This window comes from Dipodomys ordii, unplaced genomic scaffold (genome assembly GCF_000151885.1).
Source record: "Dipodomys ordii isolate 6190 unplaced genomic scaffold, Dord_2.0 Scaffold49, whole genome shotgun sequence".
Lineage (NCBI taxonomy): Eukaryota > Metazoa > Chordata > Mammalia > Rodentia > Heteromyidae > Dipodomys > Dipodomys ordii.
In genome coordinates this window covers 3,385,153-3,401,597 of record NW_012267265.1, presented here as the reverse complement: position 1 = coordinate 3,401,597, position 16,445 = coordinate 3,385,153, and the positions used below count along the sequence as shown (strand labels likewise).

At 37.8% G+C, this 16,445-nt stretch overlaps 1 protein-coding gene and 1 pseudogene across 1 annotated transcript in view; both read right to left on the bottom strand.

Moving 5' to 3' along the window:
* The window catches only part of Afm (afamin), a 27,849-nt gene extending 17,497 nt beyond the window's left edge, over positions 1-10,352 (bottom strand). Inside the window, 9 exon segments of the mRNA XM_013020086.1 lie at positions 2,286-2,421; positions 2,991-3,088; positions 3,672-3,801; positions 4,817-4,930; positions 4,932-5,026; positions 6,042-6,093; positions 6,095-6,169; positions 7,120-7,168; positions 10,247-10,352. Coding sequence (XP_012875540.1) covers positions 2,286-2,421; positions 2,991-3,088; positions 3,672-3,801; positions 4,817-4,930; positions 4,932-5,026; positions 6,042-6,093; positions 6,095-6,169; positions 7,120-7,168; positions 10,247-10,352 — 855 coding nt within the window.
* A 3,371-nt stretch (positions 10,353-13,723) lies between these two features.
* Positions 13,724-14,612, bottom strand: LOC105988449 (annotated as a pseudogene).
* Between the last annotated feature and the right edge of the window lie 1,833 nt (positions 14,613-16,445).

Here is a 16,445-nt window from a genome sequence, read left to right as displayed (position 1 = left end):
CCCAGCTCTCTGCAAACTTTCATCCATGCTTCTAATCCCTTATTTTTATATGGGGTAATAGCAGCCTTGCATTCCTTAGTGCATTGCTCATAAACAAGCTGTTTAATTAATGGCATGGCTGTGTCTGGGTCACCAAAAATTCTGCCAGTGGCCTCGACCATACGGGCAACAAAGTCCGAAAACGGCTCCGTAGAGCCCTGCAGGATTTTGGTGAGATTGCCACTCACCTCGCCTTTGTTTGGTAGGGCCTTCCATGCCTTAATGCCAATTTTATTGATTTGTTCATAAACTTGAACCGGGTATCCTGTCTGCTGATTGGCGAATCTTCCCTGTCCAAGCAGCATATCTCTGTCCCAAGCTGGGTTTCCCGCAGCTTGATTGGCTGCAGCCTCCTCACTAGCAAATTCAATCAAAAAAGCCCTCCAATCTAGATACTGACCTGGGCTCAAACAAGCTCGTGCAAGCCCACTCCAACATTGGGCGTCATGCAGTGCCTGCTTAGAGCCTCTACCTGGGCTACAGTAAAGGAGGCCGTGATCCCGTAGGTCCGCACAGACTCAGCTAAAGATTTTATCACCTTAAAATCTAAAGGTTCATGATACCGCTGTCCCTGTGGATCCTGAAATATTGGACAGGCTAGATGTAACTCCATTCTGACCGCTTTCCACACGTCTGGGCTGAAGGAACAGCCAGAGCTGCTATTTCCGGGGCCCTCCGCATAGGGCGGAGGGGCCGAGGGGGCGGTGCGGCGCACGGAGGGCATGCGTTCGTCTTTATCTGGGTTCTTTCTCTCCTACCCTTTCCTCCTCTTTCTTATTTTTGTTTTCTCTATTTGTTCTATGATTGATTGTAGTTCCTCTGAGTCGGTAGACTCAGAGGTCTCTAGTTCAGCAAGATCGGGGTATAATCTCCCCCTGCTCTTCCCCTTTTCACTGCCTGCCCTTTCTGATCTTTCTTCCTGCAGCATCTCTAGGGCGGCCTGACCATTCTCTACCACCTCACTACAGCGCTGGTCCTCAAGACAGCCTCTTATCAGTTTCCATATTGGTCTCACTCCGCTCTTAAGCTTTCCTTGTTCAGAGGCAAAATCTAGCTCCCTCCCTAGTTTTTCCCAAGAGGTCACCGTGAGGCTTCCGGAGACAGCGAACCATGGGGCAACGATGTCACATTTATCCAAAAATCTTTCTAAAGTACTCTTTTTTATTTTTAACTTCTTTGAGTGCAGCAGCTCATTGAGAGCCAAAAAAATTGGGTACGAAGAAGAAGCGCCCATGTCTTAAAAATTTTAAAACTGGCAAACAATCTTTTATTTTCACTTTTGGCTACTCTATTGACTAGCCCCGGGTTCCCGCTCTTTCTTTATCTACAAAGAAGAGCAAAAATCCCCCCCCCCCACCGCTCTTGTCTCTGATTCCCACTTTATCTGGGAACTTACCGGTGCACCACCCTGACCGCAGAGAGTTCTGAGTCCTCGTTGAGGTTATGGCTGAAGTTCCCCATACGGGCCACCACTTGTTGCATCCGTCTCGACCAGCAAGAAAGGCGCAACACCGAGCTCTTCTCTCAGCAGTTTATTCAGGACCTTTGAGCATTCTTCTGACCCCGTGGAGAATCCCACACAACCTTAAGTACCCGCTGGGTAACCAACCCTGATATGCCACGTGGGAGCCATCAATAGGTCCAGGTACGCGGAAGCAAGCCAGATTCTATGCCTTAGCCATATAAGGAGTTGTTTACCACAGAGAGCGCTCACCATCAGGAAGGCAGAGGGTGGAAGCCGGCGCCATCTTTAAGGTGCGGCTGCACGCAGCTCTCTACAAAAACAAGTCCTAGAATTCTGTAGCACAGTAGAGTAACTTTAGTTCTCAATAGATTATATATTTTATAAATTGTTAAAAGAGAAATACTCAATATAGGTGTTCATGCACAGAGAAATGATAAGGGCTTGGAGATGCTCATTATCCTAATTTGATCAGGACACATTGTGTTATTGATTAAGATAATAATCATGAGTTAAGAATTCATTGTATATGCCACAAAATTAAGAAAAATAAGGGCAGGTGTGGGTCAAAGCGGGGTGGCATTGACCAAGATATATTGTATCATTAACTGCTTTGTTGAATGGCATCTCCTTTATACAACTACCTAAAGATAGAAAAATAAATTTTAAACAATTATAATGAATCTCATTAATGTGTGCAATTTTTACATATCAATTCAAAATAAAACTTTACAAATAAGTGCCAAAAATCATGAGGTTTTTGGTTTTGCTTGATTTTAAAGACTATTACCTGGGCATGGATGCAGTTCACGAAATCCCCCAAACAGCAGCCATCATACATAGAAAGAACATCTTTTAAGAGGGAAGTAAGTTCATGAAATTTCCTCTTGGGAAATTTTCTACCCAAAACAACAATGTTTCTGGAAAGAGAATTGATAAACCACTAAAATAATTTGAACATCAAGTGAAACATGAAGGAGTTCCTTACTAACAAAAAATGAATAGCTCTAAAACCACTGGTTTCCACAGATACTGCACAGATGTCTTATTAAATAAGGGATGGTATATTGCACTCCTATGATCACTTTGAAAGTACTGGGCTGACATTCTGCCTGTCCATTCTTCTGCTGTCCTTGTCCCAAATACAAAGAAATATTTGCACAATTCTATCTTATTGTAACACAACATGTTGTGAGGAGGATACAAGATCCTGTTGTGAGAGAATGGTGGGTATAAATAATCCAGCACAGAGTTCCCACAATATATCTTAGGAGGAGTTACTTTTCTTTTGGGGGTCACCCCACCTCCCAATTCTTTATGCATCCTGTCCTAACAACCAGATAACTGTGAACAACCCATGTGAACCTACCTGCCTTCAAATCCCCAGGGAATTAGAAGGAACCTAAATAAAAAGCCATCAACTGTTCAACAAAAATGGGATGGAGACGAGAAAATACTATTGGAGACAAGAGACAAGTATAAAACTCACACAGAGTGTAAGACTTTGAATCCAAACTTCCTGAGAGCCTCACAGACTTTGTTTTGATGGGAAAATAATTCTTTCCAATAGTGTATGTTGAATACTGCCTGAAAAAGAAAAAAATGTTATTGAAGCAGCAAAAATTCCACTTATTTTTTAATTTTTTAAACTACCAAAGTTTATTGGAAGCAAGTTGTCCATAGAATTTTTATTTTAGTCATTTTACCTATTGAGAGAAATACACATTTGTAGTTCATTATAAGGGTGAAGTCAGTATCCTTCCTTGATGGAATACTTGATAGGAAATGGAATGGGGAAGTATTCTGTGAACATGGCTGTCTCTTTTAAGATAGTATCTATTTTGTGGGCAGTGTCAAAGGAGGGCTTGTGAAGGACAGAAGAAAAATATTATCTTCCATCCTGGACATTCATTCATTCTCTTACAGTTTGCAAGGAAAACAAAGAAGAGAAATCTTGGAAATGTCAACTGGTTCATAAAGTCTCAGAGAAAGAGAACATTTATAACAGCAGTGGTTGGTGACCAGTGGGTAGAAAAAGCAGTGAATGTGGTAAGACAGTAACAGATGTTGTAATTTAAAAAATTTTTTCCAGCAATTTCAAGTGGAACCTGGAGCTGCAGCACTGGTGATTCCTTATTCTTTTCATGAAGCAAATGAAACACATACCCACGTTTGTTTGAAAACAGTTGTCTTTTTGTTGTTCTCCACATCTCTTGGCCAGCTCTTCAAAAGAAGCAGCAGCCATTAGAAGTATAGAGGCAAAGCCAAAGGGGTTTCTTGTAGCAAGTTCGTGACTGTAGCTATGAAATGCTTTTTAGATGAAGGAGAGGGAAAGGGAAGGGGAAGACACAAGGGAAAAAATAAGGGACAAAAGCACATAAGGAAAGGACAAGGGAAATCAAAAAGAGGACAGAAGAGTAAGTTAAGATGAAGATTAGAAAAGAAGAAAAGGTTTCCCATTATAGAAAAATCAAATACAAGACAACATTGTCCAGTCCCCAGGAAGAATTCTTTCAAGCCCTGTTACTGGAGTTCCTAACTTCAAATAAGGAAAAGGATTGCAGTTCTAATCCGCAACACTGAGCTATGAATGTGCTGTCTCCTTCTTCCCTCTTAATGCCACGTGGACAAATCTCCCTTCCACATTCAAAGAGAGATTTTCATATACATATCATTCGCTATGCATGTTCGAAAACTTTTTATAAGGTTTTTATTGTGAAAATACCATACAAAGGGGTTACAGTTACATGAGCAAGGTAATGAGTATATTTCTTATCATTGTTGCCTCCTCCTTGGTTTTTCCCCTACCATCCCTTTCCCTCCCACCTCCACAACTACACCCTCCCCATTCCCTCCCCTTCGTTCAAAAACTCTTGTGACAGGTTTCCATGCACATCAGCTCTCCAAGAGAAAAAATAAAGGCATGAAAGAAACAGTCTCTGCTTTGTTATTGCTATTGTACTGAAAATACTTTCTCAAAGTAAAACCTATGGTTTTCCATTGGGAAGCAAATATTGTTTCCACCACTGCTTCCTCCAAGTGTAACACTGGGAACACACCTTTATCTTAGGGTTTATCATATTAGAAGATACACTTGACTAACGTAAAGGTCTTGAAAGAGGGGTTCATATCCCATTCCTAGTCACATCCTCAATACTGAGCACAGAACCAGACACATGGGGCATGCCAGATGATGGATGATATAATGAATGCATGCAGTCAATGAACCCCACCACGTTCCTTTCAGGTAAGTATTGGATTTAGCCTAAGAATAATTCTTCAGTAAAATCATTTTTGTACTAAAACAAAACATACCAGTTTATAAAAGATTCTCTGTCATTTTTATAAGCCTGGCATTTCTCCTCAGGATCCAGAGTAGGAAATGGAGGCAAAAATCCCACGGTGCTTTTCTTTTTGTATAAGAAACAGTCTTCTTTCAACATCAACTTTACTACAACATTGTGAAAAATTGTACTTCTGAGGTGACCCTTCCCCAGCACACGTAATTTCCTATAAAGCAGTCTTCTGGACAAGAGAGGGGAATGGGGACACTTTTTAGTCAGGACAAAGTTGTTTGAATGATCAGTGTTACCTTTGGGAACAAGATGACTTTATTGCAGTAGAATATCTTTACCATACCATTGACCACCATCTTACACTTTGAGAAATGTTCTGTATCCTGCCACAAGAGCATGTGACCTGTCACTCTCTGTTAGTGACTTTCCATTAAGGCTTTTTTTTTTCTCATATCCTAAGGTAACAAGGTCAATGCGGGTTTAATAATGGTGTTTACTAGTTTTAGAGATGCCACTGGTAACTCTTTGGAGAAAGCCCACAAAAGAATGTATGATAAGAGCGTATAGGCTACAACAAGCATTTACTGCATTTTCAGAATACTAACTGCATTTTCTTGATAGATAGATAGATAGATAGATAGATAGATAGATAGATAGATAGATAGATAGATAGATAGATAGATCAATAGACAGATACTATATGGAATGGTATTACTTAAGTTGCAAGTATGTTTATTGAAAGTATATAACCAGCCAGGCGCTGGTGGCTCACGCCTGTAATCCTAGCTACTCAGGAGGCTGAGATCTGAGGATCGCTGTTCAAAGCCAGCCCAGGCAGGAAAGACCGTGAGACTCCTAAGGAAAGACCGTGAGACTCCTATCTCCAATAAACCACCAGAAAACCGGAAGTGGCGCTGTAGCTCAAGTGGTAGAGCGCTCACCTTGAGCTGGAGAGCTGAAGGCCCAGAGTTCAAGCCCCACGACCGACAAAAAAAAAAAAAAGAAAGTATATGGCCAACTCCTCTTGTACATCCTATACAGAATTGCATTTCTCTTGAGCAAAGCACTTTATTCTAAGTATGAAAAATAGGCAAAATTGGTAACTGTAATCCCTCTGCATAGTATTTTCACAATAAAAAACTTATAAGAAAGGAAAAAAGAAAAATAGGCAAAATTAAAAATGGTATGTATAGATTATCTTTCTTAAGTCTTGTGTTTATAATAATTGAAAGTGGTTTACTTACAGCAATCTCTGAACATTCTGGAAGTCTCAGATTGGTCAGGCACCTTTCCTTCTATCACGTTTTTCACTAGCATTTCCAACTCATCAAAGGTTGCTTCCTGAACATACTGAGCAAATGTAATAATAACCCTGCAATAGTCCATGTGGTCCATTATGAACATCTGCAGAATTTCCAATTATATCTAACAAATCTTACAGGAACGTTCCCTTGCTGAACAGCCCAGAAATCATCTGAATACACAGCCTGCGTATTTTCCTGCCTCTCAACAATTCAACTGCTTTCCTAATATTTCATAATTAATGTTGTATTTGTTTTCATGGCTTTGATTTAATTAAATTGTTGTTGCTAAACTAACATTTCTAGAATGTTTCAGATAAATAGCAACCAACTTTCATATTAAAAGGAGTCTAGCCCACATATGATGATGCTAAGCGAAATGAGCTCCAACACGTTGAAATAAGAGGTTTTACTTTGTTGTTGTTGTATTTAATGTACTATGTGATTTCTCTCTGTGTGTGTGTGTGTGTGTGTGTGTGTGTGTGTGTGTGTTTCCTGTAGTTTATCCCCTGTGTCACTGTATTTGATTTTGGTACCCTGGTATTGTATATACATTTATCTGAATTAGGGAAGGGAAGGGGTGAACCAATGCAACGGCAGTACTCACAAGACAATATGTTGGAAATAAACTGTACAACTTGGAGGGGGGTAAGGGAGGTAAAGTGGGAGAAAAATGAGAGAGGGGGGAACAAGTTCGACAAGAAATGTACTTACTCGGGCTGGGAAGGTGGCTCAGTGGTAGAGCACTTGCCTTGCATACATGAGGTCCTGGATTTGATTCCTCAGCACCACATAAACAAAAAGAAAAAAGCTAGAAGTGGCACTGTGTCTCAAGTGGTAGAGCACTAGCCTTGAGCTGAAGAGCTGAGGGACAGCGCCCAGGCCCAGAGTTCAGGCCCCACAACCGGACCCCCCCCCAAAAAAAGAAAAGAAATGTATTATCTTATGTAACTGTAACCCATCTGTACATCACCTTGATAATAAAATTAAATTTTAATAAAAGGGGTCTAGAACCACTGGCAAGGATCCAATGTTCTCTTGTATAAATTTCTGGGTAGTGCTGAAGTCATCTACAAAGCAAGAATGTTTAGGTTACTCTATGTTTTAACATTTTAACATTTCTCCAAAATTTTAATATTTTAACATTTCTCCAAAAACCTATACATGATGCTTACTGTACAAAATACAAAACAAAATACCTAGGGTATGAAATAATTTCATACATTTAATGTAGAAGAGGAAATTCATGACAATCAACATCAGATATTAATCATCATGATTTTGTGCTCAGGAAATAGTCATACTAAATTGAATTGATTTGAATTAATATCAAACAGACTAGATTTCTTTTACTTCTTTTTTTATTGTCAAGGTGAGATGCAGAGAGGTTACAGTGACATAAGTAATAAGTACATTTCTTGTTGAGCTTGTTACCTCCTCCCTCATTTTCTTCCTGCTTCCCCTCTCTCCCAACCCCCTGCAAGTTGTACACATCATTTCTTTGAGTATCTCTCTTACATTGGTTCCCCCTTGTCCTTTGTCTCACCATTCTGTTGTTCCCCGTCCCTCCCCTAATTCAGATAAACATATATACAATACAAGGTACCAAAGACAAATACAGTGACAACAAGAGATAAACCATAGGGGGAAAACCACACAAAAGAAACAACAAACCACCTGGTACACTGAAAACAACGATGGCAATGAAAAACCTCTTGTGTCCATGTTTTGGAGTTCAGCATCATCTTATATGGTCACATGTACATAGCTGTTGAGCTATTCTGTTCATCTGCTAAGATTAACCTAGAAGTATACTAATTATTGCAAATAAGGGAAAACATGGGATCTGTGTTTCTTTGTGTCTGGCTTATGTCACTTAGTATGACTAGATTTTAGATTGGCAGCTGATGACTCTCCTGCTACAAATCTTAAATGTAAGCATCATTCCTACCCTTTAATGCTAGAGAAGTAATAGGAAATTAATAAGTGATGTAATTCCAGGACAGGGCCTGACAAGAGATGCTCTAACATATTGACACTTGATGTCATTATAATGCCAGTCACACACATATTCAACTGATATCCAGACTCATTTAAAGTCACAATTTCTCTCCCAATGCACATAAATGAATTGAAAAACATTTCTGTGTGACCACAGAGATTACATTTATATTATGTATTGTTTACAAAGTATTGTGCTGATCATTATGAAGCATATTGATCAAGAAAGATATCTCCCATAGACTCTGGGTCCCCGAGCACACACAGCAGAGAGGGGCACATGACTATAATCCAATTTACAAGCATTTGTCAAGAATCCTTTATGTTTCCTTTGTTTCCCAAGCAAGGAACCAGAAAAAAGGCTATTGGGGGAGTATCATGTTAGCTGAGTCAGAACAATTCTTTTAAAAAAAAAGGTCGGCTAGGAAGGTGGCTTAGTGGTAGAGTGCTTGCCTTGCATGCATGAAGCCCTGGGTTGTATTCCTCAGCACCGCATAAGCAGGAAAAGCCAGAAGTGGCGCTGTGGCTCAAGTGGTAGAGCACTAGCCTTGAGCTAAAGAGCTGAGAGACAGCACCCAGGCCCAGAGTTCAGGTCTCACGAGCAATAAATAAATAAATAAGTAAATAAATAAATAAATAAAAAGTTCTCCTGGGAGAAAAATCAGGAGTACTGACTTTCTGTGTAGGAGAATGGTGTAAAAAGTATATAAGGCAAGAAATCTTGAAATATAGTTTAAAAAAGATGATCCATTTTGATGAGAAAGTGAGTCCTCCAAAGAAATAACAGGACATAGTTCAGATAGAAATGGCTTAGATTCAAATCATGAGTGTCCTATAGATAAAGCTGAGGAGTTTGGGCTGAAGAGTTTGGAAATCACAGGAAATCATTGATTAGGTTTATAGAATAGGTTTATGACCATTTCTATACTCTAAATATCTTTCAAGTTAATGATATACCTTGTATGCTTAAGCCTTCCCACAGAGCATAACAAACACAAAGGGGTGAGACTGTTTATCAAATGTGTGAATGGAAGAATGGACAGATGAGGAAAAGATGGTCAGTAAGGAATTTTTCCAATTATCCTGCTGAAAAATAGGCAGAACCTTAATTTTAGTAATAGTAATAAAAATGGAAAGGAAAACATAGGTATAAAAGTTATTAAATAAACCAAAAGGATTATGAAGTTGTTACCAGGAGAATGGAGAAGGAGAATTCAAGAATGATTGTTCTAACCAGGTGCCAGTCTCACGCCTGTAATCTTAGCTACTTCATGAGGCTGAGATCTGAGGATCATTGTTCCAAGCCAGCCTGGAAAGAAAAGGCCCCATGAGCCTTTTATTTCCAATTAACCACTCAAAAAAAAAGTGGAGCTGTAGCTCAAAGTGGTAGAGCACTAGCCTTGAGCAAAAAGTGCCCAGGGACAGTGCCCAAGCCCTGAATTCAAGCTCCATGACCTCCCCCACCCCCCCAAAAAAGAATGATTTTCTCATCAAGCCCTATGGCTGGTCACATTAGCAAGCAAGTTGAAGGGTTGTCAGATAGAGTAAAACACTCCATAACTTCAGAACCACTGTGCTTTGAAGGGCACTTTGGTGAAAGTTACAGAAAGATGGCATTCCCAGGCCAAAGAGGATGCAGAAAGATCCTCCTCTGAACACAGAACTTCAAAGGTTTCTTCCTTTGGATATAAGAAGCACCAAATCTGTCCCTCCCTCCAAGCTTATGCTGATTTCAGTAGTCTTGGGGAAGTGTTCAAAATGAATAGTTGAAGTAAAAGTATTTACCATCTAATTGGAAGATACAATGGACAACCAAAGATTCTAAACAAAAATCTGAACTAATATCAGTTGTTCTACTGTTAGCATGAACGATAAATACTTGGAAGAAGTAGTAAGATTTTGAAGTCTAAATTCTGTGACTAAGCAACAATTTCCTATCTGTCATAGATTGGTGGCCATTTCCTGAGTATAAAAACTCTATCTGTCTGTAGATTGGGAAACATTCCTGCCACAGTGAAAATCTGGAGAGGGAAGTTTGGGGTAATTAATCTAAAGAGGGAGAAAGAACTTAGTGAAGAATGAAATTGGAAAGAAAAAAAGAGGCTAATTACCCTAATACCTTCTTGATATACAAACAGATTCCTTACCTATATCCCAAGGATTTATAGGTAGTGATAGGGATTCAGTCCAAAAGAACAAGGAAAAAATAAAAGCTGTAAGTTTGAACTGCTTTATTTTTTTAAGAAATTGCATTCATAAATGGATATAGATAAGGAAAATCAACTTTTATACTGTTCCTGAACACTATTAGTTAAAAAAAATAACCTGCTTAACCTACGTCTGAAATATCACACCTTGCACTTGCTCCCATTGCATAATTTTTGATAATTATTACTTGGAAAATGTCTATTGAGAAAATGAGTCCACAAAGTATGCATAATGCCCTATTAAGCAACCCAAAATCTTGACATTTTCAAGTTAAATGAACTAGGAGTAGGATAATTTGTCAAAGAGAAAATACAACTTTGCTATTTCACTATGATCAGGTGAATTTATGCTTAAAACAATAAACTTTATTGCCAGGCTACTTCCTGTGGAGTCTGCGTGAGATCACGTTAGACAAAGAGCTTCAAGGAAGCATGCCTGCAGGAAGAGGGTGTTGGTTCAAGGCTTCCCATACACTTGGCTGCACCTTTATAGCCTCTACCTTTATTCTTACTATATTCCTCTTCGCTGTACATTCGTTGCCTTTATTCTGGTTTTGACTATTTTTCTATTGATCCGTGAACAGAGCATGTTGTTTCTTTCCAGTCCAATAGAGACGGCTTCTCTGAATAATAAAGACTAGGACCAAAGATTAAATGTGGGCAATGCCCCAATCAATCTATTATCTGATGTGACGCTGCCTCCAGAAACTTCTACAACTTCACAAGCAGTTTTACAACTCATGCATAGGAAATATAGAAACTTAAAATTTCCAGATATGTTACAACAGGCAGAATTAATGAATTAAACTAAGCTAGAAGGAGTCATTCCAGAAGCTCAGAGAGTTCTAGAAAAAGGGACCCCAATAATAAAAGGAAAAGAAAGATTCCCCCAACAGTTATGATTAAGTTTAGTCCAGCCTATGTTATAGGGAATAGATGTTGGTTTCCCACAAAATATAAAGTTAGTGACATCACATTTCTTGAACTGACCGATGAACCATTTCCTTATATAGGAGCTTATAAAGATGAAAATAAATGGATTAATGTAAAAGGAAAAGGGTATTTTGGAACTCATTAGATTTTATGCAAAGATTAGGTATATCTAGATCATTATGGTGTTTATTATCAAAACAACAATAAGATAGTTTAAAATAACAATTAGAAATTTATGTGAACAAATATTGGGATTAAAATTATAGAAAACGGAGAATACCTGACTCAACCTGGAAGTGGTTTTTAGGATGGTTTCAAAGGGATTTGAAAATATATGGAAAAAATAAAAAGAGTACAATGTAAGTACAGCCCTGTCTTAGGTTTGTTAATTATTAAACATAAAAAGGCTGAATAGATGACGCATTCTATTAAACAATATGCTAGACTTGTTTCGCACCACTTAGCTTAAACAGTTGGTGGGATAGTCATCAATTTTCATGTAATCCATCAATGCTTTGCTTTTCTTAAAAATTGATTACGTGCTTAAATAAACTAAGAATCTATGTCACAATCACACACTGTATAAAAATGTTAATTCTCCTCAATAATGATACACTCAGATGCAACTCTTTTGAGTCTGTGTCTGTTTGTCACTTCGCCGACTCCTTCCCCACCTATCCCAAGATCCCTGTCCCGTCGGTCCCAGTGCTCCGGCAGAGCTGGTCCATCGCACTTTATGTGGTAGGAACAGAACAAAACAGTAAAAACAAACAGATTGGTGGTCTTTAAAATATTCTCATGAATTGAACCAACCACTAAAATTCTGGGAATCTATACTAATATGATTCTGTATATGGAAATATTTTTAATACTTGGTGTTAGCTATAAATATGTCATCTCTGACTTTTGCTATGTTTTTTCTAGGCCTAATTTGCTGAAAGTTTTGATCATGAATGTCAAATTCTGTGAAAATACTTTATATAGGTAGAGATACTGTATGGATTTTGTCCATGGTTCTAACATGTAGTGGACCTCATAATTATTGATTTGCTTTTATTGAACCATTCCTTCCTTCCTAAATTCAACTTGATAATAATGGATGATGCATCTCATATGCTGTTGATTCAATTTACTGAAGAATTTTTGAATAATTTTTACATCTTTGGTCATCTGCAATATTAAACTATAAATTTTTATATCACATTGTTGTTTATTATGTGAATTTTTATAGTACAAACAAAAATACAAAAAGGCGATATATGGATAAATCTAAATGCAGATCTTTTCAAGAGGCTATGGTTCCCATTTCTAGTAAAATAAAGAGACTGCATAAGTTAGAAACAGATTTGTCATTTGCTTTACAATTTGCCTAGAAATGACCTAAAACTTCATTACTTCCCTGCTATTGTGTACAAAGGAGTTAAAGGAAAGTTTTTCTGTTACTCCTAACATATGAAAGATGCGTATACATATATATTAAATGTTATTGCAAAAATGAAGCCATAATTAGACTTTGGCTCACAGAGACATTAAGTGAAAATGACATATATGTAAAAAAATCCAAAACAAACCTAAAAATGGTTGCTATTAAACGCTCTAGATGTACTGTAAGTATATATCCTCTTTTTTTCATGTGTGTTTTCAAACAATGAAAGTGTCTAAAACAAGGTTAACTGTGTTAGACGAAATTACATTATAGGATGCACTGAATAGACCCTTTGTATTAAAATTATTATAGAGAAGTATAGCCTGCAACATAGTAGGACAATGTATCCTCAGTGAACACCTGCCAGATTCCTTTATTTTGAAATGTCCTATAACCAAACCACCAAAACATGACATCACAACAGTAAAATGTTCTCTTGCATTAAATTGAAGACATCTGTTGACTTAGATCTGTTACTTTGTAAGTTCAAAACACCCTATTTCCTTGTTCTCTATCAAGAACAAAAAATAGTATTTGTCATGCAATGAACCTATCATTATAGATAAAACTGGTGCAAACTGGTCCAACAGATCTAACAAACACTGATGTTGAGCTAGGGATTAATATTTAAATAGTGGTCAATAGAGAGTTTACAAGATTTTCCATTTTGTCTTGCTTTTTTTTCCCCTAGCATTGTTGAAGATTTCTGTTGTTCTGAAGTGTGCTTTTGAGCTCTCCGGTTGCCTTTCTCCTCCCCAGATGGACTCTATTTTTCCTCTCATTCTTTGGGCTTCCAAATTATTTGTCATCTGCTCATGGCCCCATGGAAGCTCAGCCTTGGAGTCTTTCCATTGTTAGAGAGCCTTTTATTGACCATCATCTCAAACACCTGCTCCATCTTTCCACATCATTTTCTTCATCTGGCCTATAAAAGCTTCCTTCTTTCTTTCTCTATTTGTGTCAGAGGGCTTTTAATAAGCCATCCTTAATTCTTGTTGTTACCAACTCCATTAAGTCCCAGGTGCCAGTTTTCTGTTTCCATACTTCTTATAGTATCCTTAGTAACATTCTTTAAAGCCTGAATGTGTTCTTAGCAACATATTCCTTAGAATTGTAGTTATAATTTTAAACTTCAGCCATTTTAAACTTCAGCCACACCCCAGTGATACTGCCTTCTTCTGACCCTCTTGCCTTTAACTTCAATGATAGCATTACAATCTACCACAACAAGAAGTAAAAGATCCTTCATCTTTTTAAACAGCTTATTTTGTTCTTCATCATCTGTTTCTGGAAATTCATATATTTTAATTTTACGTTCTTGGATTTCTTTCACTATCTGGTTTTTTTGCGGCGGGGGGGGCTGGGGTTGAACTGTTGGCATTCATCTGGTGTGAGCATGTCTGCTTTGGCAATTGGGATAATATTCACTTTTTATGCAAACCTCTTATAAATTCAATATCAAATGGTTTAAGTCCATGTCCTGGAGGAGCACTGTACACTGTTTTCAGACATCCAACATTTGTTTACTCAAGATTCTGCATTTAGGAAATTCTGAATTTAGTATTAATGGATCAGATTGCTAGCAATTACTATTATTATCCACAGCACCTCCCAAACCTGGAATATTAGCTATTGTGAGCAGCAATTGAACACCATCTTTTTTTTTGGTGGGGGGGAGGTCCGGTCGTGGGGCCTGAACTCTGGGCCTGGGTGCTGACCCTCTACCACTTGAGCCACAGTGCCACTTCCGGCTTTTTTCTTTTGGCTTATGTGGTGCTGAGGAATGGAACCCAGGGCCTCATGCATGCAAGGCAAGCACTCTACCACTGAGCCACCTTCCCAGCCCCCCTCACTTTTTTAAATTAAAACTGTGGATTGATCCACCTGTACAGTCTTATGTCTATGAGGAATAATAACCTGATTAATGTTGATTCTCCCAATCCACATTCACCTAATATAAATGGGAATTCAAACCCTGTCTTCATTGATTTTCTGTAGACCTTGAGAGATGGGCAAATTCTACATGGTTTTCTTCTGCTGAGCTACCATGGCACTGTGGTTGATGATTCTCTCCTAAGCAGCAGCAGATCTAACACTGTAGACTATAATTATTATCTTTTTTTTCTTTTTTTGCTGGTTGTGGGGCTTGAACTCAGGACCTAAGCACTGGCCCTGAGCCTCTGTGTGCTCAAGGCTAGTGCTCTACCACTTGAGCCACAACACCACTTCCGGTTTTGTTTTGTTTTGTTTTGTTTTGAGTGGTTAATTGGAGATACGAGTCTCACCGGGACTTTTCTGGGCTGCCTTCAAACCATGATCCTCAGCTCTCAGCCTCCTCAGTAGGTAGGATTACAAGCGTGAGCCACCAGCACCCGGCTATAATTTTTATCTTACAATGTCTTCATCTAGCTTTATTATCAGCTTAATGCTGAACTCATAAAATGAGTTGGGAAATAGTCTCTGGGCATTTTTTTGGTAGTTCTTTAAATGCTTGGGAAAATATAGCTATAAAGCCATCCAACAGAAGATTTGTATTTTGTGGTATGGGATATTCTGTATATATTTGTTAGGATCCTTGGTCTAAAGCATAAGCAAAATCTACATTTTCTTTGCTTATTTTCTGACTAAATAATCTGCGTTGTCGAAAGCAGGAAATCAAAGTGCCCTTCTAATATTGTATTGCAGTTTGTCTCTCCCTTCAGATTTATTAATTTTGCTTTATATATGTCCATGCCTTAATTGAGGTGAAATATATATATATATGTATGTACATATACATATATACATATATATAGCATCTTCTTGCTTATTGTCCCTTTATTTTTACTAATTTCTTTTGTCTCTTTTAACAGTCTTTTACTTAAAGTTTAACTGATACAAGTATAGCAACACTGCTCTTTTGGTTTTCATTTGCAAAGAATATTGTTTTTCATCTCTATTTTCTAAATTCAGTCTTAAAAGTGAAGTACATCATAGTTGTGTCTTTTTTAAAAAATCCAGTCAGTCAATGTTTATAGAATGAATTTAATCCATTTATATTTGAAACAATAATTTGAGAGCTAAGACCTTTTACTACTATATTTTGTTTGTTGCTCTCCGGTGATTTTTGCTCCTGTCTTCCTATTTTACTCTATTCTAAAGGTTCTGAAGTTAAAGGCTTTGAATCTTTTCCTTTCATTTTTTTTGTGTATCAACTAAATGTTTTCTTGTTTTGTGATTACTGTGAGGCTTTTATAAAACAGTAAGTTCTATACTTTTGTAGTTGTCTTTTCTTCAGCTTGAAGAAGTTGCTTGGCATTTCCTTTGTTTGTCAGCCACTATTTGTCAGAGAAAAGTATTTCTTCTTCATTTTGGAAGGACTTTGATTCTGAATAAAGTACTCTTGGATTATAGGATTATTTTTTTTCCTCTTAGCACTTGATAATCTCCCAGCCCATAAAGTTTCTGCAGGGAAATCTACTAACCTAATTAATAATATTCCATTGTATGTGGCTAAGCCATAAACTTTTTATACTTACCCACTGATATCCACTGTATCTTTTTATTAAAATGCATATTTCCTTTTCTTAATGATAAATAACTAATAATGGGATGCCTGTGGCTAAATTATGGATGTATGATAAAAATCAATGAGAATTTTTCAAATTCATTTAAACCATTTTTCTTTCCCAGGATCAATGGGAATCTATCTATCTATCTATCTACACATATATTTGTTGTAGTGGGACTTGAACTCAGGGCCTGGGCACTATCCCTGAGCCTCTTTATGCTCAAGGCTAG